Here is a 25,845-nt window from a genome sequence, read left to right on the forward strand (position 1 = left end):
GAAATATTTAATGCTGTTTTCTCAATTTTTGCTTGTGGACACATTTTTAGTATAAGTTTTAAAGAATTTTTACTGTGGCTACTTCTGTCTGCACTTTTTCAAATGTTTTATGCGTTGCCTCAGTTCAGTTTACCAGTTAGTAGCCTTGGGTTAAATCAGAACATCGGAGAATGCCTACCCTTTCCCTGCTGCCTACCCTTTCCCCTGCTCCAGCCATCGCTGGAGAAGTGGTTGGATACACTGCTTCTGTGGCACTGGGCTAGATGTGCAGGGAAGTGGTGATCCAGCCCCGCCTCTCTCACTTCTCAGTCTTCTAAATGCTCCTTGTGGCACTCTTGGGGCATATAATTTCTATGCAAGCTTCGTAATTGTACAGTCTAAACTTCAGCTTAAGGGTTTAAACTTTTAACATAAAACTTTTGAGTTTTGCTTAGAAATGTCAGACTGCTCTTCTGGTATTTCTGTGGTTCTTTAACTTTACTACTACTACCTCCCCTCCCCCCTCCAGTGTGTATATATGTCTGCTGGCTGAGGTTTCACTCCAACCACCAAGTGAAATGGGCTCAAGCCCATGGAAGTTTGTGCTACAATACTCTGCTGCTACTCAGCTGAGGAGGGGGGAGGAAGGCTGCAGCTCTGTTCACCCCTGAGGATTATATCTGTTGCAGTTCAGCTTGCCATGCCTAAAAGAGGCACTCTGGCTCTGGGGCCAGTGGCAGCTCAAGGGCATCACCCATTGGGGTGCCCATTTGGGGGACCAGAGCGGGCAGGTTGGGCCACTTTTTAAAATTATTTTTTTAATTGGCTTGATGGATGGGTTAAGGTGGTGCCTGTGGTCTCTTGTGTGGGATCTGGCGACAGTGTGTAACCTCTCGATTGAACTACTGTAGTACACTCTACATGCGGCTGCCCTTGAAGATGGTACAGAAGCATGCGACAGCCATAAGCTGGTACATCTAGCAGGATACATATGGTGGTCCTTAAAGAACTGCAGTGGCTCCTGATTCGCTGCCGGGCCCAATTCAACGTGTTGACATTGATATAGAAAGCCCTAAATGGCTTGGGCCCTGCCTACCTGAAGGAGCGCCTGCTCCAGTATGTACCTTCCATGGCACTGAGGTCATAGGGGGAGGTGCTCCTGGTTCTGGTTCTTCTGAGGTGTGAGAGGTGGGAGGCATGCAGGAGGGCTTTCTCCATGATTGGCTCTCTGGAATTGTCTCCCCTGGGAGATTTGCCGTTTGCCTAGGCTTTATGGATATGGTGAAGACCTTCTTTGCCCAGACACTTGGTTAGCCTTCCTGGAAATCCCCTCTATAACTGCTGATCTGGCGTAGGGGTGCTATTTCATGGTTGTTTTAATTGTTATATTTTATTTATGATGTTTTTTATTGTGGCTGTTATTGTTTTCCACCCTTGTTTTCCATTGTTTTCCACCTAGAGATATTAGTATCAGATGGGGTACCGATATTATAAATAAATTTAAATAAATACATCCATCAGTCTTTAAGGAGCTGTAAGACTTCTTTTTGGTTTTGCTACAATAGTCTTGACATCACTGCTCCCTTTGGGAATTGCTCACCAGAGCTTTCCTTGCTATTAGGGAAGTCCAACAATTGGAAGAAAACTGCTGTTGGGTCATGTGCTATAATTTGTTTCAAACTGTTGGCCTTGGGCTGAACTCCACAAGTGTTCAGTTGCCAATTATTCAATTGTTTTTCTTTTGACTGTTTTTAGGGGCTCTGGCAATACTATATTCTTTACCACCTACCTGAATGGCTCCTGTAGTAAGTATTTTCAGTGAAAATGAATAATTGTTCTGTCTCTTGGAAGCTGCTTACAGGTATTAGTACAATAGTTTTCATACAGTCTTTCCTTGAGCATTTATCCAACGAAAACCTTAATAGTACCACAAGTATAAACTCTTTTGAACATAAATGCTATTGGCGATGCATAATGGTGAAGTTGTATTGATGGTAAAATGGCATTCCTACTGTTTCAAAATGCCCTTTCTCGTAGTATATGGGAATTTCCTCCATCCATTTAAATATTATAGTAGTAGCAATCTCATCACCTCTATTAGTAGAGCAAGATCCAGTACCACCTTGAAGACTATCAAAATTTCTGATCAGGGTATGAGCCTTTGTGAGTCACAACTATAGAACTGCTTCTCTTACATCAGCATCTGAATGTCCTGGAAGGTTAAAACGTTCCTTTGCTGGTTTTTGAATGTGGTGGTTTTTTATGTCAGACTTTTGTTCATTTAATCTTTGCTGCAGGGCCTGCTTGAAGGCATTGTTAGCATGTGATGGCATAAATCACATTAGAAGATGAGCAGGAGCATGAAGCTGAGATAGTATGGGCCCAGTGGTGGTGTTGCTAGGATCTATATGAGAGCAAAGTTGGCACCTTAGTTTTTGCAGGCCTGGGTACTGGTTTCCATACGATTGTTAAGTTTATAATTACGGGTGAGAATTGGTTTTAGCATAGTAGGCTGTCTGCAAGCAAGAAAGGGTTCACACACACACACACACACACACACACACACACACACACACACACACGTCCCTTAGTGAGAGAAGTGTCACAATCCAGCATTGATTTTAGGTTGTTAATAATCTGTTAGACTGGCTTGAGTTGTGAGTTTTATATGACCATCAAAGGTGTTCTGTTGTCATTTGGGGGTGGGGGTGGGGGCTTGTCTCATGGCAAGCTGTGCCTGAGTATCTTTCTGTCCTCTCCAATTATCTTTCTTACCGCATCAGCATGGTATTGTAGTAGCCAAAATGCTTGCTGTAAGTCCTTCAAATGAGTATGTCTCTCTGAGAGGTTGGAGCTGATGTGACTATAGCATAAGGCTTTGCTATAGACAATTGACATTTGATATGGTTGTGGTAGCAGTTGGAGGCATGTAGATATGTCCTGTATGCCTCCATCATGATCTACGGTATCACCTGTATTGTTAGGCTGAAGGGCAAGAACAATGGGAAGCCCTATGCATTTAGATTTTTCCAAGGATAAATTTCGGATAGGTCACAAGGGAGAAGAACAATGCACAGGTCTGTTTGTGCTGGTGTTGCAGCTACTGCTGCTTCTTATATAGTAGAAATGGAGAGATCTAACACATCCAGACATTTCAAGGTGCTTTCTGTGACTGGCAAATGGCATTCTCCTGCCAGAGTGAACAGAAAGACATGTGATGCCAAACAAATTAAGTGTTGAAACACAGTAGATTTGGGGGGGGGGGGCAGGATAAAAAGACGGATGGATTTGGATTGCAGAACCAAAACAAAGTTTTCTTTGGTTGTAATATTTCATAATTGAGGCTACAGTCCAAATAGCAGACCTGAATGGTGGTTGCCAGCTGATGGCACAAGGGTGGGATTTTTGGAAAGACTGAATTCAAAACGGAAATCAGTTAGATGAAGAATTTAAATCAGCTGGCAGTGGTAGGTGTACTGGTAGTAAACAACTTCTGCTGCTGAGCATTGACTGAAAGGGTGTCGGCAGGCCACAAATCCTTATGGCTGGAAGTTTCACAGTGGAGGCAGAAGGTGTTTCAAAGTGAGCCAAGTGCAGGCCATTTAGCAGCACAAGCAAGTCTACAGTAGTTCTCCTTCAAATTCAGTATACTTCCCAATGTTGTTAGAGTTCGTTCTTTCAGCCTAATCTGAATAATATTAATACATGCTTTTCATTCTCAAGGAGCTGATAGTGGGTCTCTGGAACTGAAGAGGACAAAAGACTTTGGGAAGTTATTTAAGACTATAAGAACAAAGATCTACTCCTTTGGCCTGGGTGGACGCTTCCTCTTTGCTTCTGTGATGACAGGAAAGGTAGGAAAACTACTCTTTTTCTGGTTTCTGGAGGCCCAGCATGCAGAGGCATATGGCCTATAGGGATATGGGGTCACCCATGTCCCCGGGTGCCCACCCCCGCCCCCTGCCCCCGTGGCCTTTGTGCAGGCTGGCTAATGCCCTCCCCAGGCCCTGCCAGCTTGCACAGAGGCTGCGGGGCGGGGCTCGGCCTGAACAAAGGCTGGGGCAGGGCTTTGTGGCAGGTGTTCCCTCAAGCCCTGCCCCCGGCCTCCATGCAGGCCGGCTAATGTCCTCCCCAGGCCCTGTCAGTGCTGGGATGACCTGACTATTGGGGGATGGGATCTCTGTCTGGTGTGATTCTGCTGTGTGAAAATATTTCCCTGTTGCTCTCTGTGAAGGCCAAATGCTCTGGCTCTTAGTAGTACCGCTGATAAACTGTATGGTGGGAGGGGGAAGGGCTGTCTCGGTGCTTTATGATTGAGACATTTCAGCTGAGCCAAGCCAGAGACGTCTTGGACCATGTGCGGAACTTATCTGACCTGCAATGAAGAAATCACTGTTCAGCACAACTGTTTCAATTGTTTGGTTCAAGGAGGTTCTGACAGTCAGCCTGCATGGAGGCCGGGGGGCGGGAGAAGGGGTTGCCTCTGGGCACCATTTCCCCCCGATACGCCTCTGCCAACATTCTTACATTATTGTATTTTTTTTCTGTAATGAATGTAAAGCAGAAATCCCATTGGGTGGGTCATACTGACCCATATTAATTTCCTTGAAGTACAGGCTACTGAAAGATAGATAAGCACATCTATGAAGAAGTTCAATTCATCTTTGCTGTGGAAGACCAAATGTTGTATCTTGTCAGTGATCAGTGTTCTTAAGAAAATATTGACGTATCAGCCACAAGCTCTAGTAAATAGTTATAGTTTGTCATAAACAAAATTAATGTTGTATTGTTGAAGGCTTTCATTGCCGGAATCACTAGGGTTTTCCGGGCTGTGTGGCCATATTCCAGTAGTATTTTCTCCTGACATTTCACCTGCATCTGTGGTCTTCTGAAGATGCCAGCCACAGATGCAGGAGAAAATACTACTGGAACATGGCCATACAGCCCGGAAAACCCTCAACATCCTAAAATTAATGTTTTTGCTTAAGTTGTTAGAGAAAATGTTTTTCAGACCTTAATGATAAAGGAAGCATTTCTGCACCACATCCATCCCAAAGTCTGAGTTCTGACAAGAATTCTTGAGAAATATTTGTTAATTCTGCATAGCCTCAACACCTTTTTGGTGGTAGTATTTCTTGATGTGGTTCTGACTGTTTCTCCTGCTGTATAAAATCCTACAAAACCATCTATGGCACCAGAGTAGGCAGAGTACGTGAATGTTATTGTCTTCTCTAGGGTAATACAAGGCGAATCCATGTGTCACTGGATGAAGGTGAAACCTGGAACATGGCCCAGCTTCCTTCAGTTGGTCAAGAACAGTTTTACTCTATCTTGGCAGCTAATGATGACATGGTATTCATGCATGTAGATGAACCTGGAGGTGAGAGCAAGATGGGTTGGGCTGGTTGTGGTCTGCTTAAACAGGTGTCAGTCTTGATCTAATCTGTATAGATTCAAATATTTTGACCACCATGGTTAAAGTTGCATATTAAACCATATTAAATTTGTAAAGTGAAACTTCACTGATAGGCAAATTGTCTCTAGTGCCACTTGTATTATACATAAACAGCATCCTTCCCCCCCCCCCCCTTTCCGCACTACTTGTGCCCAGAACGCTCTAATTTTGTACTTCAGGTAGCTTATTTTAATGGCTGTTACTTTCAGGATTAGATGCAGGTCACCTGCAGCCAGATTTTTCGGCCTGGTAATTTCCATTTTAATGGGTGAGAACTAAAATAGCAGCCCTATTCTGAATTGTCTTTTTTCTTGCAGATACTGGACATGGCACAATTTATACATCTGACGATCAAGGCATCATATATTCCAAGTCCCTAGAAAGACACTTCTACGCCACAACAGGAGGAGAGACGGATTTTACCAATGTGACCTCCTTGCGGGGCACCTTTATCACTAGTGTGCTATCAGAGGGTCAGTGCTCACTCTCAGTTTTGTTTCACAGTCAGAGTGTGTGCTGACCTGACTAGTTGGTATAAGAGAGGAGCTCAGCTAGGAAGTTAGTAAAAGGTGACTTCATTAGCAGAATGAAACTGAAACATGTTTGGGGATGGGAGTCAAACCTGTACAGTGGACTTTCTTAATGCCTCTGCTGGAAAGTAGGCTGTTTTGACACTACATTGTCTCATGGTGATTTGAACCAAGGGAAGTAGTCCTTTTGTTTTCATGTCAAGTCTGGGATGTGCTTGCTGTTCTTGCAGTGCTGGACCCAATCCTGCTGTCATGGCACTGCATAGGAATGATCCGTAGGAGTAAAGGAGGATTCGTATATAACAAATTGTTCACATTCTTTTCTTTAGTGCTACTTGCTTTCAGCCCAAGAGCAACTTGTGTTAGATTACTTGACAAAGTTAGGAGGATCAGTAGATGTACACCAAGTGATGTGGAAGTACAACTGCAAGGAGACTCTCAGTACAGTAAAATGGCACATCAAGAGCTTTACTCAATTTTCAGAGTGGGGGTGGGCATTAGAGTGCTACTCTCTAGTTTAGAGAATAGATGAGAGGCAGCATTTTCAAAACACTCCCTCCCAAAGGGGGGAAAAGCTATTTTGTGGACCTGGGGAAGATGTTATTCTGGGACAGACTATTAAGTTCCAGTCAGGGCCCTAGATAGCCCAGTTAATTCTTTGGGTTGTTCATCCTTGTATAAGATCTTTACAAAGTTGCACTTCATCTCTCTCAAACTACAGAAGGAAAGCCAACTTTCCTTGCAAGAGAGTAGGTTTGATGCTCCATATTTGAGGGTAAACCTTCCTAATTGTTCCTTGGGAACAAGTTTTCAGATGCTGGTTTCAGCTTTTACCTCTTTAAGCTGTGTTCTGTAGCTACTCCTGGCTATAAAAATCTCTTGGTCTTAAATTGCTCAATAGAGTACTGTTCACTGATGTCAGTTTCAGAGAGAAGATCTTTCTGCTTTTTATTTGACACGGTAGCTTTGCTGTGTGGTAATGAAAATGTATTTTTTATTTTTTGAGCATTTGGAATATTACCTGCTGCTTAACCTGGCTGGGGAAAGGGGGTGATGCCAAATTAAACTTGAGGGGTACAACTTTCAGAACATACAGCACAAATACACATGTTTACTTTCATCTTTTCTTCTCCATCAGATAATTCCATTCAGTCAGTGATCACCTTTGATCAAGGTGGAGAATGGTCACCCTTGAGTAAACCTGAAAATGCTAAATGTGACTCAACAGCCAAAAATAAGGACAAGGTTTGTGTGGTTACATGTGTATATGGTAACAGATACGGAGTTGCAGGAAGTGATGTCAGGCAAAAATTACAGTTCTAGGCCACATGCACAGAAGTCACTAGAAACAGTGTGAAACAGACTTTTCTCTGTGATACACCTCTGAAGATGCCAGCCACAGATGCAGGTGAAATGTTAGGAACAAGATCTACCAGACCGCGGCCACACAGACTGGAAAACCCACCACAACCAGTCTCTCCTCTTTCTTTTACTGGGAGTTCCCTTGGGGACTGCAGCAATAATGAAAGATGTGCAAATGTCATGTTCCATTCACAGAAAACTCTTTCAAGTGGATCTAAGCCATAATGATGGATATCTCTTTTAGGGATATCTTGCAACAATGGCAAAATACTGAGCAAGACTTTTGTAGTGAGATTGGCCAAACCTAGCCTAAGTTTAAAATTGTTCACAATTTTTTTGAAATTTCTTTAAAAAGTAAAAATGGGAGGGTTATGTAAAAGAAGCTGTCTTGGGCTGTGTAAATGTTTGTTCTGGACGGTGCTTTGACGAGTGAAATGTTGAAGTTTGGATTGTCTGCTTTGACTTTCCATAGTGTTTTAAATGGGTTTGAGATTTGAGTATTGTTAGCTTTGCTTTAGTAAAGCCTAGTCTTCTTCTGTACTGCTACATGTTGTCTGTTTTTCTTACTTGAGTTTTCTTATGTTTACAGTGCAGTCTTCACATCCATGCAGCCTACAGCATTTCCCAGAAGCTGAATGTGCCAATGACACCTTTATCTGAAACCAATGCTGTTGGAATTGTCATAGCTCATGGTAAAGAATTAATGTTATGTGTGCACACAACACAGTGTGAAATAATGGCCAAATGCAAAGGCCTGCCATATGGGCTTTCCCCGGATTGCATAGTCCACAAGTCTAACAAAGGGCGGTGGCTATTTTGTTTCGTGAGGGAGGGCAGAACTCTTGAAGGAGCATACATCCTTAGACCTTAATGAGAAGAACAATATTGTATTCTCGCTCATTCATGTTGTTGAATGCTCTTTGCAGGAAGTGTGGGGGATGCCATTTCAGTAATGACCCCAGATGTTTACATTTCGGATGATGGTGGCTACACCTGGGCACGGATGCTTGAAGGACCGCATCACTATGCCATCTTGGATTCTGGGGGCCTCATTGTGGCCATTGAGCACACCGTGCAACCTATCAATGTGATTAAGTATGCAAGAGCTCATTTTGCTAATCCTGATGAGGTGGAGGGCATGAGACATACATTGTTCCCTTTCTGACCATACAGCCACATCACTACGACAGTTTCAGGAACAGTGTCCCTATAGAATAGTGTTAGGAAAAAGAATGTAATGCTGTTGTTTGTTTGGGCCCTTAAAAGCCCCTCTCCCCAGTTGTGTGGGTGGGGAAATATCAATGGTAAGGAAATGAGGTAAGAAAAAATGGAGGGTGGGGATACGGCAACCTGTGACAGGTTAGGCAAGGCAAATGGCACTGATGTGGGGGAATTAAAAATGTGCATCTTCCCATTCACAAAGCATGCAAATGTTCTTGGACTGTGTTGTCTCCAACAAGTTTATATCAAACCATGTTTGGGAAAGATTGAAGCAAAGCTGGGGAAACCCAGAAAACCGATCAATGATTTGTGTGAGTGCTCTGGAGAAAAACACCTGCTTCTTTTTGAGGGCACCACGTGGTAGCAACTGAGGAATCAGTACAGCACATATTCCACTCTAATAGGTTCTTGACTAGCCTTGAAATTGCAGTTTATTATATTAAAGACTTTATCAGGCTTCACAATACTTTAAATGAAACACCAAACTGATAATGCCAAACTGCAGTCTTAATCATTGTCTGTTTTTAGATTCTCTACAGATGAAGGACAGTGCTGGTATGAATATGTTTTCTCTAAAGAACCTATATCTTTTACTGGCCTGGCTTCAGAGCCAGGAGCAAAATCGATGAATGTTAGTATCTGGGGATTTCGGGAGAGCATCCTGTCCCGTAGATGGATCTCTTATACCATTGACTTCAGCGAGCTCCTCAGCAGGGAATGTGAGTAACCTTTTTCTTTCCATTAAATGGATTGGCAGTCTCTAATTGACTTTGTGCTCCTGGTGTAAACTTTTAGGTTTAATCCAGGAAATGCTGAGATGTAAGAATACTGTGATAGTTGGAATATCTTGTGCAGGCTGCTGGTTTGTTAGAGAATCTGCCTGTGTTAGTGATCTACAGCTTAGTGATCTACAGCTTAGCGGAGACTCGTGGATCCACTTGGCTTCCTGAATGCTCTGCAGGACCCTGAACCCGCCGGCACACTCGATGAGCAGGTGGAGGATTGGAACTCTCGACTCTCCGATGCCATCGATGTTGTTGCTCCCCGGCGTCCTCTACGCCCCCGCTCTCGGCACGCTCCATGGTATACAGAGGAGCTGCGCCGTATGAAGCGGGGGCTTAGACGTCTAGAGCGAAATCTCGTGACGAAGCTGCGCGAACATCCTATAGGACGCTTATGAAAGCCTATGAGATGGCGACGAAGGAGGCGAAGAGGACTTTCTTCTCCTCCTCCCTCGCGTCCGCTAGCTCTCGCCCAGCACAATTATTCCGTATAATTCGATCACTGACCTCCCTATCCGGAGAGATCTTTAAAACCCCAATTGGATATTAGGCACAATGAGGCATTTATGAGCTTTTTTGCGGATAAGATCGCGTCGCTCATACGACCTTCCATCCACATTATCTACAATTAGCGAACTGGCGACTCCCTTGCCGTCTTCGGGTCCTTGTTTGACCCAGTTTTCCCTGCTCTCTGAAGCCGCTGTCGACACAGCCTTAGCTGCTGTTAGACCTACTACCTGTCCTCTGGATCCATGCCCGTCCTGGCTTGTGAAAACCTGCCGAGGCGAATTCACGACAATCTGTTGAGTATCATCAATGGTTCTCTTGAGCAAGGAACCTTCCCGGATGGGTTGGAAGGAGGCAGTGGTCCACCCACTCTTAAAAAAGACCATCGTTAGATCCAGGAAGTCCTGGCCAATTACCGCCCCGTCTCCGAATCTTTCGTTTCTGGGGAAGGTAATTGAGAGAGTGGTGCTGGAGTAGCTTCAAAGGTTTTCTGGATGACACAGCCGGCTTTCGACCCCTTCCAGTCCGGCTTCCGTGCTGGGCATGGGGCGGAGACTGTTCAAATGCGCCGTCACGGACACACCTCCGATATCCAGCTTGACCAAGGCGGATCAAGCTGCTGGTGTTGTTAGATCTCACCGCGGCGTTTGATGTGGTCGACCCGCGACCTTTTGGCCCACCGCATAGCCGCCTCCGGAGTGCGGGGCGCTGTCCTTCCGTGGATAACACCGTTTCGCCGGGGCCGGAACCAGCAGAAGTGAGGAGTCGCGAGGGACCAGACCTCCCGGAAGTGCCAGCTCCAATCGCGGTGTACCCCAGGGGGCACTATTGTCCCAGCTGTTATTTAGCATCTACATGCGACCTCTTGCTCAGCTGAGTGCGAGGAGTTTGGGGCTGATTTGCCATCGATGCGCTGATGACGCACAGCTCATTCTGTTGATGGAGAGGGGAGCAGCACGCCGCCCCTGACTCTACAGCACTGTTTGGAAGTGGTCGCTGGTTGGTTAGCGGCAGAGTGAGTTGAAACTGAACCCACCGGCGACGGAGATCCTCCTGGCTTGGCGATGAGGGGGGGAGGGACTTTCCGGCCGCCCGGTGTGGGAGGGGGTCACATTGACACCGACTTCAAATCCGCAGCCTGGGGGTCCACCTGGATTTGTCTCTCACAATGGAGACCCAGGTGGCCCTTACAACCCAGACTGCCTTTTTCCACCTCCGTCAGGCCCGGTGACTGGCTCCCTTCCTCTCCAGAAGCGGACTTAGCCTCAGTGATCCATGCAGCGGTCATCTCCAGACTTGACTATTGTAACTTCGCTCTGGCGGGCAGCTTCCCGCTGCGTTTGATCCACGTGATTAAAACTGGTTCACCATGCAACCGCACGTCTGCCCACAGGCAGTACCTTTCGGGAACACATCCAGCCTGTTATGCGGCGGCAGCTGCGGTGGCTTCAAGTGGGGATTCGGATCATCTTCAAAGGTGCTGGTGTTGACCTTTAAGACCATTCCACGGCCTGGGGCCATCGTATCTTCCGAGACCGCATCACCCCACATATGTCCCTAGGCGGCCTCTCCGATCGTGGAGGCCAATTTATTGAGTGGTCCCTGGCCCCTCGGTGATGCGGCTGGCCTCCCAGCGGGCCAGGACTTTTACAGCCCTGGCCCCGGCCTGGTGGAGCAGCTCTCCCTCCAGCTGTCCGGGCCTCTTTGAGACCTTAGGGGGGATCCCTTGGGGCCTGCAAGGCGGAGCTGTTCGGCAGACGCCGAGGAGGATCCAGCGGCTAACAGTGCCCCGTCTCTGGCCGCCCAACATCCGGGCCTGGCAACTCCATCACTGAGACTTCGCCATGCCTCCCTTCTGCATTAGGGGAGGGAGGGATTTTATATTTTTGGAACGCTGGACGCCATCCTACATCTTGCACTTTAATTTATATTTAAATTTAGATATATTGGTAAATGTTTTGGGATATCTTATTGCTGCTTTTAAATGTTATTAAGTATATTGTTTTTAAATACTGTGCACCGCCCAGAGCCCTCCGGGGATGGGGCGGTATAAAAATCTAATAAAATAAATAAATAAATAAATAATAAATAAATAAATAGTTATTTGAGTTCTTTATTTACAACTGTGGAAGAAGTTGCTATCTCCATTATTCCAGCAGCAGTAGAATGGAAGTGCAGCACAGTCAGTGACTGTCTGATGCCACATCTCCATAACAGTTACTGCATCTTGCTCTCTGCACAGTTTTATGTGCTTCAAGCAAGATGCTCAGGGCTCAAGCTAAGGAAACACCAATTCCCCTATTAGCATTTTAAATGAAAAGTATGTTTTTAAAGGATATGTCTTTCCCCCTTAAAATGTTCATAACGGAACAAGGAGTCTGAGGCCCTTTCTGCACCGGTAGAATAGAGCGTCCCAGGGAGGGCAAAAACGCCGTTCCTGGGGAGGCGTTTGCAGCAGCGCCGTGCTCGCAACGCCCAGGCAGCATGGAAACGCCCCTTTTGAACCTCACTCCACAAGTGAGGTTTTTCAAAAGGGGCACCCTCCAGTCGCTGCTGTTCAAACGGCAGCAGCTGGAAGGCGGCGTTTCCCTCCCGCCTTTCTTGACCGGCTTACCTTCTCCTGCTGGCTCCCGTTGCACTGTGGAGGCCAGGGGACATGCCCCCCTGGCCTTCGTCTCCAGAACCATCGCTCTGACCAGGGGGGCATGTCCCCTGGCCTCCACAGCACGACAGGAGCCAGCAGGAGCAGGTAAGTTGGTTGGGGAAGGCGCAGCCTGTGCAAAGGCTGCTTCTTCCCTTCGCCCCTACTGGGACTGTCTGTGCGAATGGTCCCGGGGGGGGGGGGGGATGCATCGGCATAATTTATGCCGATGCATCCCCACTCAGTGCCCGTGCGGAACGGGCCTGACTTTGAATAATTGTCAGTCTCCTCCAGTTGGGCACCAGAGTCTGGAAGCTGCTCCCCTTGCAGTTTCTCCTTTTCCAGCAAGCCTCTGAGCAGTGCCTCAGCGATGGAAAGGAGGGGGGGAGGGGTTCTTTACCCTCGTTCCCTCTTTCCCTGGCCTGTTAAAAGTTGACCACTTTCAGATTAAAAAGTTGACCACTTTCCTCCTTGGCTGTCTCCAGGCAGGCCTTATAACAGAATATCTGGGTTGGGATTTTCCCAGGCTTCTACCAACACATCCCAAGCCCCTGTAGTAACTGGCCTTCCAGCCAATGAACTGTTGTCCCTTCATCCTCTCCAGCCTGGTCTTTAAAAGCCCCTCCTTGTCAGGGCTAGGGCCCATAACGTATTTCATCAGGCTGTTTCTGAACTGATGGACCTCCCAGCTGCTCCACAGATTCTCCAAAGGTCACCCTTCCTTTTTCCAGTTTACTGTCACTGCCCAGCTGCCCCCTGCTAGTGTCTCCTGCTCATACTTTAGCAGCCAAGGACAGTCTGCATGAGGCTTCTGCTGCCCAGTGGGGCCAGCCAGTAGCAGAGACTGCAGAAGGCTATCTGGCACTGCTGGGGCAGACTCACTGGGTTTGTGAGAAGGAGTTAAGTATGGGAATGAGAGGGACTTTCACCCTAGACAATAGTGAAACTGGATGAAATTCTCCTCTCTTCCCTACACAGCTCCAAGGCAATCTGAAGCCACATAAGCAAGCTGCTTACATTTTATGGAGGGAACAAAATGTGTAGTTTTAATTTTTTGTGAAATAATGGATAATCAATTGGTGATGACACTCATCTGCAGTCTAGAATGCTGGCATGTACTCTGCCATTCTGCTCAGGAAAGTTTGGAGGTTTCCTTCAACTTAAATAATTCTGGGATTTGTGAGTTGGAGGAAGGCTTCTTTAGGTTGGGGGAGGGCTTGCAGAGTGATGGTCATAATTGTTAGAGATCCTTCATTAGCCCATCTGTAATAACAGATGTTATCGTAGTGACAAGGTTATGCAACAGACACCAATGCTGTTATTGAAATCCATGTGTATGGGTTTGGTTTAATTGAATGAGCTTCTACTGTAGGAGTGGGGCATCTTGTGTGGGTGTGATCTCGACCAATTGCAGAGAGGCAGGAAATGATGAAATTCTTCCATGTACTTCCTGTGAGGTCTTGGGGTCACCTTCTTCAGTATTGTTGGAGATTCCAAGCTCTGTTGGACATCGGCAGTAGTCGCAGAAATCACCCTATGCTGATGCCTAATGTCTGTGCCAAATGAAGATCAAGTGCATTGGAAAAGCTTTGCTGAAATCAGCCTTCAATTCCAGCATGCATTCCACCTCCATAATTTTGCTGCAGATTCCAGTGCTAAATATTTCAGGAAGGCCAGAGATCTGCTGCCAAATTCTGCGTGGGATACTTTGGCACCAACTTCAACACTGATTTCTCTTGTGGCTTTTGGTTATAATTCAAACGGGTAGCCACGTTAGTTTCTTTTAGCAAAGCGGAAGAGAAATCAAGATGGACCTTTAAGACTAATGAAGTTTATTCCAGCATAAGTGTGAGTCAAAACTCACATCACACATGTGCTTATGTCAGGAATCTGACCATCATTCCTTCCTTCCTTTAGGTGAGGAGAAGGACTATACAACATGGTTGGCTCACTCGAACAGTCCCAATAACCCTTCAGATGGCTGTGTATTAGGGTACAAGGAAGAATTCAGACGCCTGCGCAAGTCTTCAATCTGTCAGAATGGACGTGACTATATGGTATCTATGGCACCATCTGCCTGCCCTTGCACACTAGATGATTTCCTCTGGTATGTTTGGGGAGTTCCTCCCGTAGCTGTTCTGAATTGGTTTGTGGAGTAGCTGTTCCTTTTCCTTCTCTGAAATATTGTCAGACTGAAGGGATAATGAATTTGCCGTCCAACATGTGACTCTCTGAAACTTGGCAATCCAGATTCCATGACTAGCAGATATTTTAGGCAGAGCAGATATGCAAGTTGACATTGGTCTATTGTGTAAGTAAAAGAGCATGCAAATCTTTCGTCAACAGGTGCTGTAGTGCATGCCCATGTGCTCACTTTGGGGCTTTGTATACACTCTGCTAGAATACATTATTTAATCTTATTTTGATGTGTGAAGTTCCTGGGCAGTTGCAGACATCAGGGGCAGCAATGAGAGCATTAAGGCAAGTCCGTGACTGAGTTCCAAAGGAATGATAAGTTAAGCAGTATAGATATCCAACACCTATACCATTGGAAGCTTTGCCTTAGATCTCTTCTGGTACTGTGCCTTTTACAAAGACTACTTGTACAGTGTTCATGGTTTTTTTTGTAGTCTGATTTTGAAGAAATTATGAGTTTCTGCATAAAACTGCTGTCTTTGATCCACTAGAATTCAATTCTATGACTAGATCATTTTCACAGATAGAGGATTTCTGCGCATGGAACATGTCTTTCCCACCTCCCTTCTGAAATTCTGTTTTTCAGAAGGAATGTGAGCCGTGATAACACTCTATGGGTGGAAATTCATCTGTGGAAATACTCTGGTGGGTCCAACCTGCTAGATTTTGCAGCCCAGAGCCATTTCCCATATGCAACCTTGTTCATGTGCAGCACGTTATTATTTTTACTGAGGTTTTGCAAGTGTGAATGTTTCATGGTTATCATAAAATGTGAAAAATAAGGTCTAATCCCATCTTTAACCTTATCCCACACCATTCCAAAGTTCACTATTCCTTGATAGACTTATTCCATTGTATGTTGATATCTTCAAGATTTCTAAATTGGTACATCAATTCAGAGATTAATTTTTCCACATCCTGAAAATCCACTCATTTATGGGAGATGTTTCTTGTGATTTCTGTTAGGAGGCAATTCATTGTCATGTTGCTGTCACTGAACTATTACTTCTCTTTCTGTGGCTGACACATTCTTTCACACAACTGATCAATATAAGTATAGGTTCCAGCAGCAACCTATAGTTTCTATCATATCACCAAAGCTTCCATCATAAATAATATCAGAAATAATATTCAGAATCTGCTTCCAAAACAGTTGGATAAAAGAACAGGTCCACAATATATGCATGAGATCCAGTTGATTGGATGAACATAAACACGTACTATTAGATTCTGAGTAAATATATGCCATCTTATTAGGCATTTTACACCAGTCGAACATCGTTTTTACTATTTGTCCTTTAGTTCAAAAGATAGTACATTTTAAACTGACATAAATTCATATGCTTTTTCATGTTTCCATTGGTATTGTCAACATTTTATTCCACCTTTTAATAAATGTCTAAGCTGATATTTTCTTTTACTTTTCAGTGTCAGACTGTAGAAATCTAAGATGCTTCCTTTGGTTGCATTGTTATAAAGCAGTATTTCAAACTCTGTATTATCTCTAAGGTTACCATATGGCAATTTTTGTCTTTAAAAGTCATCAGGAGTTCTTCTGTGTAGACAGCTAAAAATTGCGCATCCTGTAAAGAAATAAATGGTGGGAGAGCAGTATAATTTTTACAAAATCAGGAAGGCATTGGGGAAAGGAGTTAGTTAATGAAGTCACAATTAACTAGCCAACAAATGCAGAGGCATATCTAGGGAAAATGTAGCCCGGTGCAAAATCTGAGTTTTCCACCCCCGTATGGGCTCGTAAGGACCCTTCCCTACCATGACCAAACAAGTCACTTGTCTTGAAGTCAGTGTATGGACCCGGAGGGAAGGAGGAGGGGTGTGTGGGGCGATTTTCTGCTCCACACTAAATGGCTGCAGCCCGGGGACATACTTGTTTATTAAACAGATTTTATGTACTGTTTTTTGCTGTGAGCTGATGTGAGCCCTTGTGGTGTACAAATCGAACTAACTAAGTAAATAAATAAATAAACAAATAAATAAATAAAACATTTGACCCCCATATATCCCCCTGGGTGGTACGCCCCTGAACAGATGTCCATGATGTTTGCTTGTATAAACAAACACAATCATGTATTCTGTGCATTGGAAATATGGAGAACTAGTTGTAGCAGTAGAATTACAGCTGTACATTAAAGTTTTTAAAGTCATAAACATTTTCCTACTCTTGTACTGCAGTGATTTTGGTTACTTCCGCCCAGAAAATGAGACTCACTGTGTGGAGCAGCCAGAGCTGAAAGGTCATGACTTGGAATTTTGTTTGTATGGGAGACGAGAGCGGTTAAAGACCAATGGGTAACTTTTGCTGTAATTTTTTTTACCTTTGACACAGGAAAAAGATGATTTCCTTAGTCATCATCCAAAATATAGTAGATGAAATAGGCGTAGGGGAATGTCGTGGAACAGTGTGTCACATCAGAAAATGCCCCTCCTCCTTTCTGAATATACTGGAGATTTTGAGCAGTACAAAATGGTGAATCTTGCAGCTGTGACTATAGCAATGTAGCTCATTTGGTAGGGCAGAATAGCAAGTCTGGAGATCAGCCACAGAGTGTATCTTAATGGCATTTAATATTGGCAGGATAGTTATTTCTTTGGGACCAAAGATGATTTCAGTTTGTAAATTCCATGATCTACAGAAGTAGTTCTGCTGAAGTATTCTTAGATGAATTGCAGGACTCCAAATGGTTTCCCCTTTTTTTCCTGGGGGAATGACAGCAGTACATTGAAGTTGGCATAAATGTTCCTCTCAGTGCACCTGACCTGGAAGAATGTTGGCTTGTTGAAATGTGTTGAAATGCACTGTTTGGAGGTTATACAGCTTTGTAATTAAGAAAGCATGTCTTCAATCACCTAGTGACATTTGGTCATGTTTGAAAGGAGAGATTGGATAATCTTTCACGGTCTACAAAGCCACCACTTCTAAGGAGCTTCCCTAATGAATTTTTTTTCTGAATTCCAGATATCGGAAGATTCCAGGAGACAAATGTGTTGGTGGGAAGCTCCCTGACAGGCAGGAGAATGACTTGAAAAAGAAGTGCACCAGTGACTACTTGAATCCAAACCAGTTGGTAGGTAAAACACAGAATTTTCTTGAAGAACCGTACCAGGCAGGAGGAGGCAGCAACCGAGGTTCCATAAAAGAAGCTAGGAAAAACATCATTTTTTCTTAGAATTTGTTGTCAGTTTTAAACTCCCAAAAGGAGCTTTCTAAAACTGCTGTTGATGCTGTGATAGCATCATAAACTAGAGAAGCCATCTGAAGATACCTTTACCCTTTCACAAAACCAACTGATGCATCTGTCTTCCCAAATGTTCATGTTATTAGTGTTCAGTGCAAGAGGTAAATATACAGCTTTGAAGCCCATGCTTGGCAGATCACTGTATAAATATTTCATAATTGCAGGGGTTTTGTCATTCTTAGCAGTATGTCCTATAAACTTAACTACATTGTCAATGAAGAAGCAATTTTTTCCTTGGCAACTGTTGAATTTGATCAGAACTTTCTAGCTACCCATAAATAGACTTCCAGTTCACATTTGCTTGCTCTGTGGAGTTTTGGGAGAATTGTTTTATTCTTGTCTTCTTGTCTGAATTTGTATATGTTACAGTTGTCTCTCTATAATTTTGTTTTGTTAGGATGCGGGGAGGAGAGATAATTCAACTAAAAACGGTGAACAGTCTGCCTCTTCCAGCTCTACTCCAGTCATCCTGGCTGTCATTGGTTTGATGCTTAGCACTGCTGTAGCAGGAATAGTTGTGATTAAGAAATATGTTTGCGGAGGAAGGTGAGGTTTGACACCACAGCTTGCCATTTCTGTGCACAGAGATATGCCAACTGAGACAGTATGTTTAGATAAAACACACATTCCATACCTGAATAGATAGGGAAGGAAAGTCATGGACAGGGAAAGGATTCAGCATCCCCATGTGCCCTTTCTCCACTTCATGTCACTCATTCTGCTCCCATTTCATACACCTGCATTCTAACAAACAGATCATACTAGCATGATGCTTAGGAGTTCAGGGTTCACTCTGCTTGGGGTAACTCCTCATTTGGTACTTAAAACAAAATTAGATGCATTAATTCTAGAGTCAGTGATTGCTCCCACCTCTGTAACCAGTATTTCACCTTTGAATGTGCCTGTTCAACATTTGGCATTGCTATAAAGCAACTATGATTTCCCCAGCAGGGCAGCATCAACAACAACCCATGTGAACTCCTTCTGAAAGTGACTGTAGCACCTCTACCCCTGCTTAAAATACACTGAACTGCTAAAGAGGTAGCCATAAATTGAGCTCCTTTTGCTTGTGTTTGTCACGCCTCCTAGGTTTCTGGTGCACCGATACTCTGTCCTTCAGCAGCATGCAGAAGCTAACGGCTTTGAAGGTGTTGATACGCTAGATGCCGGTACCCATGCCAGCAAAACTGGTTACCATGATGATTCTGATGAGGCAAGTGATTGTGGCAGATTCATGTTGTGTGTGCTGTGCAACTTTCTAGCATTGTGAATTGTGTGATTCTGACTCATTATTTGAAAATTATTTGACTCATTATTTGAAAATAAAATAACTATCTGTTGCTGTGGGAGGATGGGGCTAAGAACTGCTTAACTGCTGAGCTACACTTGCCACAGCAATGTGATAAGGATCCCATTTCAGAAGTGCTTGTTTTCACAAAGAGGCTTTCAACTCTTCTTATTAGGACCTCCTGGAGTAGCAAGCATGGGACGCACATGGATTTGGATGCTGCTTCAGAAGGGCAAAAAGGTCTACATTCTGATGTTACTCCCAGTTTGGATGCCTTTCCTGTGTCTAAGAGATCCTGAAGTTCTGTCTCTTCCATCAAACTGTTAACAACCACCAAGGCTGCCAGAACTGGATTGGGGGGAGGGAGAAAGATACTACAGCTCTGAGAAGCAAAGGGAAAAACTTCTTTAAAAATGTAACATTATCTTAATTGGATTTTTCCAGCTCCTAAGGAAAAACTAAACAGGAATGTGAAAGTGGGATTTCGCTGAACATTAGCATCACTAAGTACAATTGAATACGCTGCCGGGAGGAGGCTCCGTATCCTCAGATGGGATATGTTCTATCCCATCACTCTGATGATAATGCTTTGAAGTTGCTGCGGTAGGTCTAGCACTTCTCCTAGCAAGCAGGGCAATAAGATGCTGGGAGAAGGAACTGAGAGAGCCCAAAGGGCTGTATGCCAAAATGAGGCTGCTTTTAACTGTAGTGTAACAAATTGGGTGTGCTTGTGCTGTGCAAAACAGAGTTTATTCTGAGTTCAGTGACAACTCTGTGGCTGGGCCTTTTGATTCCAAGGAACTAAACTGTGAAATCAGCATGTGTGCTAGGATACATTTTAAATAATTCTATATTAGGGGAAAATAATTTTATAAATTGTGGGACTAAGTGATACACATATTTCAAAGTAAGACTTAATTATAATGTTTTCTTTTGAAGTAACAGAAATTGTATTCTCTAGATCGGGTTCCTGAAGGAAAGCTTCATTGTGGGTGACAACATTATGATATTCAGTGTTGTTTTTCACTATGCACCTGTTTTCTTGAAAGCAATAGAATAGTGGTAACAAGCTCAGCTCCACTATGTCATTGCATATGCATTGGTACACTTAGACTTCATTGTCCACATAGAATCATACGTTTATTTTCCAGTGAAACTCAGGTCACTGAGAATGCTATGAAGGCAATAATCATTTGTTTGGATTTTCCCCTGTGAGTCACTTCGGAATTTTGTCTGAAAAGCAGGACAAACTAGTCTTCAATTTTATTTAAAAGTTACCTTGAATTCTGCTTAAAAACTGGTGTGCTAAGGTTCCTGTAGGTGCTAGAAGTTTCAAAGCTGCTTGATAAAGGAAAATGGTGGAAAAACAATGCTACTCATGTGGTCTGAGGCACAGTTAGCATTTCAGATTGCCATTACTATATAGGTACTTGGAATCCTTGGAGGAGTGAGGAATTGACTAAACTCAAAGACCTTCACAACAGTGTTGAGTAGTATGTTGACCATTTGAAGCCCTTGTTACATGACCACCAGGCAATGGAGAGTTGGGGAGCAAATTCCAAGGGCCCATTAAGTCATGTGGTTTATTTTTATAAAATTGGTGTGGGGGGAGGCTCAGGTATATGTGTGACTTTGTCTGGTTTTGAATGTGTTGATTTTAATCTTTAAAGCTTTAAATGGTCTGGGACTGGCAAATCTGCAGGACTGCCTCTCCTGATATATGCCTCAGAGAGTGTTGCACTCAACAAATAACAACCCTCTCAGGATCCCTGGCCCAAAAACTTTTTGTCTTGCCTCAACCATATCCAGAGCCTTTTCAGCTCTGGCCCGACCTGGTGGAACGCTCTGTCCAATGAGCCAGGGCACTGTGGGATCTATCACAGTTTCATAGGGCCTGCAAGACAGAGTCGTTTCACCAGGCCTATGGTTGAAGGCAGCAACAGTGTTCCAACTTAGCTGACCTCTTCTCTCTTTCTTTGGTCATTTTGGTTTAATGGGCTTATTGCCTCTGTCCCAGCCCTCACTGGTATGTATATGGAAGGGTGCCGTAGCATGGGAATCCATGTTGTTGTATATTGTTTTGATTGTATAATTTACTGATGTTCACTGTTCTGAGTACATCTGATGGGAAGAACTGTTTATAAGTTGAATAAATAATAATAATAATAATAATAATAATAACATTCTGTCCCTGGAGAATGAACACTTATTTAAAATATAAAAAACTATCATGTCAATGGTCTGACTTACCCACACAGAGGAAATTTCTAGGCTATCTGCTTTGGTAATACATGTTTTAATTAGTGGAAACCTTGCTCTGCTCTGCATTTGCTAGCAAGAGCAGTTGTTCTAAGTGTAGCAAGTCCTTGTGAAAAATCATACCTTGTAAGTTGTATTCCTCAACAGAAGGTAAGGCCTGTTAGTTCTGCTTTTAGCAAATTGTTGCTTGTGTCATTATTATTCATGATGTCTGTTGTGCTAAACATGAGCTTAACCATTTTGAGGCATGATAATTTTTGTTTGGTTGTCATTGATGACTTCTAATAAATAAAGGAGAATTTCTTAGGGACTTTTTTCCTTAGGTGCTCACTGCTATTGAAACACCCAAGCAATTCAAATATACTGCTAAAGTTGCAGGGTTTTCCAACTTTTCTCCACAGGATTCCAATAATCTGTCTAATTAGGGGCTAGTCTAGTGACTGCCTCTTGCTTGTTGCCTTATGTAACAGCAGCCCTCCTCCCCTCATAGGTTGAATATGTTGTTGTATCTTTCCTAGCATCGTAAGGATGCTGCGCAAACAGGAAACAGTTACATGGATATTGCCATGCATGAGCTTTGAAGCATTAGCATCCCTATAATGTGCCTGAATGGCCCTGCAGATTTTTTTTTCACAAGCCTCCATACCACATGCATAATTGCTCTAGATTACCACATTACAAATAGCCTTAGTTGATACACTCCGCTACACAATTTCCTAAGATGTATAGTCTGAGGCAAGACATGGAAGGATAAAGTAAAAGGAGCCATGTACAGAGTTTGTAAATAAGCCTGGCTATATTATAAATTTGTACTGGTATTTTTCTGTATATTTGCAATATTTGAGCTAGAAATAAAAATCAAAATGGACTTTTATTGGACTTGTGATCTGTATTTATTGTCTGACCATGAAATCTTGTACAGGGAAATGTATTGTAATTTATAGTTTGCAAAGTTGGCAACAAGAAATATCTTGGAACATCTCCTAGCCATGCTTTTCTGGCTGGCTGTGCCATGTGATACTTGAACACAAGTGGGAGAGCTGTAGCTATGACTGCTTGTGAAAGCTAGCATTGGTTGTGCATAGAAGGGGAAGGTGGAAGCAGGTAAGAACAAATTAATCTACCACTTTATTCTTATCCTGTGTTCTGCTTGTTTTCCAGCCACACTCCTGTTGGACACTCTGTGTTACTCTATGACACTACCTGTGTGTTATAATTGTGCAGTTTGGTTTGTGACTAGAAAATTTTGAAACCCACACATAAAAGCTCTCCTTGTAGCTTTTTTGAGCAAAAAAGAAATGGACAATTTGGAAGTAAGAAATAAAATTTAATAGCATGTTGGGCTTCTTCAACTCCCTACACAAAACTATTTTATCAGCAGATCACGAGACAGTAGTAATAGGAAAGCAACCCCAGCTGAAGGAAAGTTGCTAATGTCACCTCCAAATACAGCCATCATGTTATTTTTAATATCTCCTTAGAATCCTTTATAAAGGTAAACATTGCCAAAATGAAAGTGGATGTCATCAATTCTACATGTCCTCAGATGACCACTAAACACCTGGTGAATAGCATGGGGTGCAAATTTAAAATGTCTCATTCCACATATCAAAGCTTGTGAAGTGTAGGGGTTATAGTAACAAATCAGGATCAGGCTTGAAACCACACCCTGTTGTGGAATCTTGCCGGGTACCTTATGTCAATCACACATTCACAGCCAAACCTCCCTCACAGCACTGTTGTGAGGATAAAATAAAACAGCAGTATAATGTAGTCTGCTTTGGTACCCATTGAGGAGGAAGGCAGGACATAAATGAAGTACAGTAGTAGTCCAGTAGTACAAAATCTTTATTAGGCATAAATACCAACAAACAAACATCACAGCAGAGAAAGGCAAACACATCAAGACAAAATAGGTTAGATATCTCTTACCATCAGGACCTGTGATAGAAACTGGGTTGTGTTCCCCAGCACCAAAGGATTGTTACTATTCAATAGTTTTAAATTGCTTGCTTTTGGGGAACAGTTACATATAAACCGTAATAATAAAGCATCCCTGAGAAGATTATACTTTGGGCAGCTGAACAAAATATGTTTGAGTGTTCCAATAAGAGTTGGACAACGTGGACACACACTATCCAATAAAGGGGAATTACCAAACTGGCCCTGTAGTAGAGCTGGGGAAAAACATCATATCTGGCCCTGGTAAGGGCCTAATCGACACTTAGGATCAGAAAGCTGCAATAAGCACACAGTCATCTTGCCGACCTCTGGAGTGATACCAGGGTATAAAGGGGAGCATGTTGTTCTTGCTTGGCTGAGCAAATGAAGTAAATAAATAGACAAAATTGAATGTTGAAAAAAGGCAAAAGTAGGAATGGGGAAGGGTTGCTCAGGACCATTAAAGCTTAGAAAATTCTGAAAGGGGAAATTTTGGGGGTTGTGGGTGGGAATTTCAAATGTCTGTCTCATTACTAGCTTGTCTCTACCTTGCTTAATGCATTAGCAAAATTTGAAAGGTTAGTGGTGAAAACTCAGATAACATCTGTATGAAGACTTTGTGGATGGGGTTGTGGGACCATGCTTGCCTGGGCTAAAGTGTAGGGGTGCGTTAGTGAGCCCAGTAGAGCCTCAGAAAGTGCACAGGAATGCCTGAGCCATCTGTCCCCTCCTGGGCTCACACGTACACACATCACGAGATCTCCCAGACACCCAGGTCAGAAGATACCTGAATGTGGATTCGACCCAGACAGGAATGTTTCCCCCTGCACGTACGCAGCCCTTCACTGAGTCATGAATTGCACAACTTTCTCCCGCTCTCCCGCCTTCCCCAAACCCTTAATAAAGGTGCCAGGGACCCCAGCTCTGCAGATTGGCCAGATCAGCCAAGACTGCCGCTGGCCTCTCTCCACCAGCTTCCTGATATCGCTGCGTCTCGTCTCCATTCATTGTGTCGTCCGTAACAACTTCACTAAGGGGATGCTTTATTGCTTGAAATATACAAGCACAATAGGGATGTTTGCAATCTTAAAAAACACTAAACATAACATTTGCTTGGTAGCTAGAAAGGCTTGACCTCTGATAATGACACACGTGATGCTATGAAGTCCAGCACTGGCTACTTGCCAACCCAGCATCCGCCTAACTCACTAATTTATAGAGCAAGTTGGAATTTTGGAAACATTGACTGTGGAATAATTGTTATCAGATCTACTCTGTCTCTATCTGCTGTGCTCCAGAACTGCAATTAGGGATGTTCATTAACATCAATTCTGATTTTCTGAAGGAGTTTCTGTTAGTCATGTGTCTTGAAATCTAGGCAATTCCTGTAAATAAACTTTCCATATCTTCAGTTGTCCTTTTTTATAACTAGTAAATGCTGAGGGGCAGCTGTTGCTGATGGTCATACAATATATTTTTATGATCATTAGGTCTTCCATAAAATCAGGCTATGTGACCAAATTTCAAGAGTAAGGATTTATTTAGGCATCTTTATCCTACTTGTTCCCTAGTGCAGCCCTGAAGTGGCTTACAAAAACACCAGGTTAAACAGACAAAATACAATTTAAATAAACAGAACAAGCAAAAAGTATACTGATGACATCCTTGGCTGGTTCTTCATCCACTGGGCTGCTTCACTCGGTGCCTAAGGTGCTGACCCATGGACTAAGGGCCAAGAGCCCTTTGGCTTGCACTCTAAGGCTTGTACTTCAGGCTATGTCCAGAAAAACAGAAGGGGAAACCAAAGCTCAGCCTAGAAGTTATGCACCTGGGAAACTTATTCCCAGAATTCATAACCTTGCTGCAGATTTCTAATAAGCCCTTTGTTGTAGGTAAGATCCTGGCACTCCACCTGGAGCAAGACTAAGCATTGAAAGGCTGTAACATTTGATGGATGAAGCTAACGTGACAGGAAAGGAGGCGGGAAATAGTCTTCCCAGCAACAATATAGACCAGATATGCTTGCATTGACCTTTATTTTGGGTATATTCCAGAATGGGCTTAAAAACATGATTTCACCCCCTCAAAAAATTTTTTTAAAAAACCACTGTTGTTCCTGTGAGGCAGCTAAGGTGCTGCAGGATATTTGATTGCCCTGGCCAAAAAAAAAAAAGTTGTAAATTGGATACTTGCTAACTGGTAAAGCTATGCTTTTTGCATGTTTTCTTTGCAGCCATGAAGGTTAGTGAAAGGCTGATAACTTTTCCTGTGGGCCCCCTTATCTGCACATTGCACAGCAGAGCACATTGATCCTTAAGTCAGGGTCAGCTGTGTAGCCATTCTCCATACCTGTTGCTGTTCCCATGCACATTTTGCCTATTAGGCTCCCCTGCATGTTTTACTGCTGAATGTTTTGCATAATGCTTA

At 43.5% G+C, this 25,845-nt stretch overlaps 1 protein-coding gene across 1 annotated transcript in view; it reads left to right on the forward strand.

Moving 5' to 3' along the window:
* SORT1 (sortilin 1) overlaps nucleotides 1–22,351 on the forward strand; it is a 54,014-nt gene extending 31,663 nt beyond the window's left edge. Inside the window, exons 7-20 of the mRNA XM_048497266.1 lie at nucleotides 1,735–1,784; nucleotides 3,703–3,833; nucleotides 5,215–5,359; nucleotides 5,752–5,907; nucleotides 7,103–7,209; nucleotides 7,916–8,018; nucleotides 8,253–8,421; nucleotides 9,076–9,266; nucleotides 14,395–14,584; nucleotides 16,867–16,983; nucleotides 17,651–17,759; nucleotides 18,328–18,476; nucleotides 19,020–19,143; nucleotides 19,394–22,351. Coding sequence (XP_048353223.1) covers nucleotides 1,735–1,784; nucleotides 3,703–3,833; nucleotides 5,215–5,359; nucleotides 5,752–5,907; nucleotides 7,103–7,209; nucleotides 7,916–8,018; nucleotides 8,253–8,421; nucleotides 9,076–9,266; nucleotides 14,395–14,584; nucleotides 16,867–16,983; nucleotides 17,651–17,759; nucleotides 18,328–18,476; nucleotides 19,020–19,143; nucleotides 19,394–19,408 — 1,756 coding nt within the window. The 3' untranslated portion in view covers nucleotides 19,409–22,351. The remainder of the gene's footprint in view (nucleotides 1–1,734; nucleotides 1,785–3,702; nucleotides 3,834–5,214; nucleotides 5,360–5,751; nucleotides 5,908–7,102; nucleotides 7,210–7,915; nucleotides 8,019–8,252; nucleotides 8,422–9,075; nucleotides 9,267–14,394; nucleotides 14,585–16,866; nucleotides 16,984–17,650; nucleotides 17,760–18,327; nucleotides 18,477–19,019; nucleotides 19,144–19,393) is intronic.
* Nucleotides 22,352–25,845: the final 3,494 nt, after the last annotated feature.

This window comes from Sphaerodactylus townsendi, linkage group LG05 (assembly GCF_021028975.2).
Source record: "Sphaerodactylus townsendi isolate TG3544 linkage group LG05, MPM_Stown_v2.3, whole genome shotgun sequence".
Classification (NCBI taxonomy): Eukaryota; Metazoa; Chordata; class Lepidosauria; order Squamata; family Sphaerodactylidae; genus Sphaerodactylus; species Sphaerodactylus townsendi.